The sequence below is a fragment of the Aplysia californica genome, unplaced genomic scaffold (assembly GCF_000002075.1).
Source record: "Aplysia californica isolate F4 #8 unplaced genomic scaffold, AplCal3.0 scaffold00103, whole genome shotgun sequence".
NCBI classification, from domain to species: Eukaryota; Metazoa; Mollusca; class Gastropoda; order Aplysiida; family Aplysiidae; genus Aplysia; species Aplysia californica.
In genome coordinates this window covers 707,035-711,346 of record NW_004797373.1, presented here as the reverse complement: position 1 = coordinate 711,346, position 4,312 = coordinate 707,035, and the positions used below count along the sequence as shown (strand labels likewise).

Genomic DNA, 4,312 nt, shown 5'->3' with positions numbered 1-4,312 from the left:
CTTCTTCTTCTTCTTCTTCTTCTTCTTCTTCTTCTTCATACTTATGAACCCTCAGATATGCACACACAGCCAATGTTATACTACCAAGGCTAACACCATTTCCCCACGATTTTCTTACAAAGTGATAAGTCCCTTTAAAATTTTTAAGTTTTTAAAATACATAACGAAGCTGTGATACCGACACCAGAAAGAAATACGTAACTCACAGTTATGAATACGTCGAATTGTCCATCGTAGACCATCAGATTTGCGTGAACAGCAAAGGCTCTGAGACGAACTGTAAAGACAAAAGACATGTATGTAAAGCCTACAATTATCCCAATACAACTGGAAGACGAGAAACTATACATTCTTTCTTTCTTCCCTTTTTTCTTCTTTTAAAAACAAAAAACAAAAACGTCATATGCTCAAACATTGACGCTGATTTTTAAACATTTTAACATTTTAAGATCTAACTACTGACCCGAGCCAGCCGTACAGTAAACTGTTGTGAACAAGACTAACTTGTGTTTCGCGCGCTCATATGACCTTATGCAGTTGCGAGCGCCGTAAAACCCCATACTAAACAAACAAAACATTGACGGGCACCGGGTACAGCAGTGTCATCACACAATTGATAATGGCTTCAATGCTTTTGAATCCTCATTAGTTTTAAGAGCAGTCCATAAACTACCCCTTGCTGAGACATGTTTATTTGACCTAGATCTAGATCTAGATCAACGTCGAGGACAAAACACCACTTTGGCAATTCTCCATAACATCAGCCTCTAAAGAAAGTGGATTGTGACTCCTTTGGGGAACAAAAGTCTCAGTATACTAAGCTAGTGAGAGAAGTGAACATTTATCGATCAATCATTGATTGAAAGAGATTGGGGATAGGACAGTATAGTATCTGTAGAAGTGTTACGCCCCAATCGACACAATATTGATCATTTACGGATGGGCCTTGACCCTACCTGAGCTTTAGGCTGACAAAATTCCTTTTTTTCATTTTTGGCGCCATTTTTTTTTTCAATTTGCTTAATCGATAGCCAGATCTGTTACCTTACTTGTGTGGAAAAAAATTCAAAGTGAAACCGTGCCTAGTTTTTTAATAAATTATAATTAGACTTTCAGAAGATAGAATGTATTTTTAAAAAATGGTTGCGCTGACAAAACACCTCTATATCTCGAAATTGCTGTGAATAAGAAAAAGGTGTTTTGTCAGCATACGGCAGCACGTCAAGGGCAAATTTTTTTTACAAATCCTAATTCCCCCATACTCACACACTCAGGAATTGAACTCACGATTTCTGTGTGTGTTATGGTGAGGCGCCTTATCGCTGCAGAACAGACACCGACGTGTCTTAGTGAAGATATTAATGTGTGAAAAATGAATGCTAAAGGTCTCGTAAACTTGTCAGCGCATCTGCGGAAAGGATACTAAAATTGGTCACTTTTAAGCACAAGGGGGCTATCCCGAAAAATGTTGTTTTGAGAAAATCGAAGGTAAAGTATTTACCCCTCGTTCAGTTTCTTTAAAAGACAAGAAGTTTTCTCTATAACCAAATAAATATACACACCAGTGAAACCAAACTTCTCCTACGTGTAGGGCAATGCCCACTTTTGGATTAGGTCAAGATTTCTGGAAATCTCCGAAATTTGGGATAGCCTGCTTGTAATTAACAGCGACTAATTTTACTTGGAGCGAACTGTACATACAGCATGTTAACCCTATCCATACGCCCTGGGGTCATTTTGTACCCCCGGGGTTGTATTCTTCACATTCTAGAACACTTCTAGTACGAAGGTCTCTTTGAAACTATCAGTATTTCTCAAAAATTCATTTTGACAGACTGCTATGCAAAGCGTACGGATCGGATTAACAAGTAAATTTCTTCTTTGGAAAGTGGTGGCACAAAGTTCCCCACGTCGTATGATACGATAGTAAAACACAACGTACGGATAGGGTTAAACATTTTACTCACCCAAATCCCCAGGCCTGTACATCGCTTTGTCTGTCTGGATGACCACAGAAGTGACCACACTGCTGACGTACATGCTCACGGAGCGCTCAAACTTGTAGGAGCTAGAGCCGCGGACAACCAGCTGGCAGTTGGTGCAGTTCATTTCTGTTGGTATCTGAGGACAGTTTCAGGGAGAGTTTTACGGCACTTGTAACACAAATAGGTCGTAATATAATGTGCCGACGATTACAGGTTTATTGGTTTGGTTGTTTGTTTGTTTTTTTAGCTTAGAGAAGCGCATTGACACAATAATTATCATTTGGTTCCGTAGACAGAGAGAAACAACAGAGGGAAAGGACAGAAGTGGGACCCGCCAGAGGTGTCCTTCCACCACCCATAGATTAGAGATATTAAATGGATAGATATATGAATAGATGGATGGATGGATGGATGGATGGATTTTATTTAGATAGATAGATAGATAGATAGATAGATAGATAGATAGATAGATAGATAGATAGAGAGAGCCCGAGATAGATAGAGAGAGAGAAAGCTAGGCAGAGAGAGAGAAAAAGAGAGAGAGAGAAAGAAAGAGAGAGAGAGGGTGTGGGGGAGGGATAAGAGTAGAGATAAAGATATAAAACGTACAACGAGAAGACAGGGCCAGGCAGGGAGTAAGGGGTGGGGGTGGGGCGATTTGGGGGGGGGGCGTGTATAGAAAGACAAGAAGCGAAAAGGAGACATAGCAACGTTCCCTTCTTCTCCCAAACGTCAATCATTCGATATTCGAGATATGTTGAATCGGCCTCTTCAGCGAAATCATTTTGCAAACAAACCCAATACCGCACTAAAAGCAATGTCTGGGAACAGCTGGGTGCAGTGACAAGGCAGTTAACTCTTTAAGGCCATAGAGGACACATTCCGCTTCCCCAGAATTACGAGGTTCTATCTGACATTGTTGGCAGTTTTGAGTTACCAAGACCATGTGGTTAGGCACCAAATGCTCTATTTGCTCTACCAAAATCTAAGAATATTCGGAGTTTATGTCAAGATGTGCAAACAAGTACATTCGAAAAACCTTCACATATTATTGTTAAACTAAAAAAAAAATGACGTCAAATCTTTCAAATCTGGGTATTGAGCAGATTTCAGATAGAGCTTAGTTATTCTGAGGTAGCGATTCGTCCGGTCACCGCTGCAGACCAAAGTATATAATATTTTTGCTGCTCAGTTCTTACCATCGTATACACACCAGAAACATAAATTTGCCTATATTACGATATCTATAAATTATTGCGCGCCTGATTTTTTAAAGTTTCAAATTTATTATAAAAAACAAAACAAACAACAACAACAAAATAGCCAGAAATATAAGTCATATTTGAATAAGGAAGTTATTAAGCCTATTTTCTAAAGTACCCCAAAACAGTAGATATTCAATGAGGTAATCAGATAGAATGTCCTTTTGTGTCTGTAAATATGGTTACACTTCAGCCTCCCCATCAGAGCTGACGACTATGTCTTATTTTCTTTCAAAACATGTCATTACAACGGGAGTACCATTACATCAGTTGGTAATAAGCTTTTCCTCCGAACAGACAATGGCCCTGGTCCGAATCCGTTCAAATCTCAGATTAGGCATCCAAAAATTCTGGTCATTTTGTGGTGATTTCAAGGCTCCTATCCCGTTTCGCACGACCTCATCGGAGACGGACGTAAAATTCGGAGGACATGCCTCTTAACTTGCCCCATAGTCCTGCTGTGGGCGTAAAACCTAGACAATAACATTTCAAAAAAATATTTTTCTAAATCATTTCGCAAACAAACTCAATACTTTACAAAAACACCTTCCGGGAACAGCTGGGTACAGGGACAGGGGAGTTAATCTGAAAGAGAGCACGAAATGAAACCTATCTGATTCTGAGGTGCCCGTGACAATGTCAGAGAAGGGTTAGCGTACGGTCAGTTTCGGTCAGCCTGCCTGTTTTTCACCTTTAACAATAAAAATGATCGCCTTGTCCTTTTGTATCTGCAAACGTGGTACCATCTGGCCCTTTCTCTGTATGTTTTCGACGTTGCCTTATTTTCTCTGGTTCTTTTATTTCTTTCAAGTGTCATGTAAAGTTATTTTTGTTTTCAAATTAATGAATTATATAATAATGTAGATTTTTAAAGACAGAACACAGTGTATCTTACTGTTTGTCTGTTATTATAGTATAACATGTATTTGTTCTGCCCCCAGAAGCTGTATTTTTTTTAACAGGATTGAGTGCTAGGTCAATTATCATGATAAAGTGTTTTACTACTACTACCACTACTACTACTACTACTACTACTACTACTACTACTACTACTACTACTACTAC

General features: G+C 39.1%; 1 protein-coding gene across 1 annotated transcript in view; it reads right to left on the bottom strand.

Annotated features, from left to right (window-relative positions):
* The window catches only part of LOC101850323 (CD109 antigen), a gene marked incomplete at its 3' end in the record, with an annotated part of 124,263 nt that overhangs the window by 87,676 nt on the left and 32,275 nt on the right, over window positions 1-4,312 (bottom strand). The window contains 2 exon segments of the mRNA XM_013080868.2: window positions 207-277; window positions 1,968-2,121. Coding sequence (XP_012936322.1) covers window positions 207-277; window positions 1,968-2,121 — 225 coding nt within the window.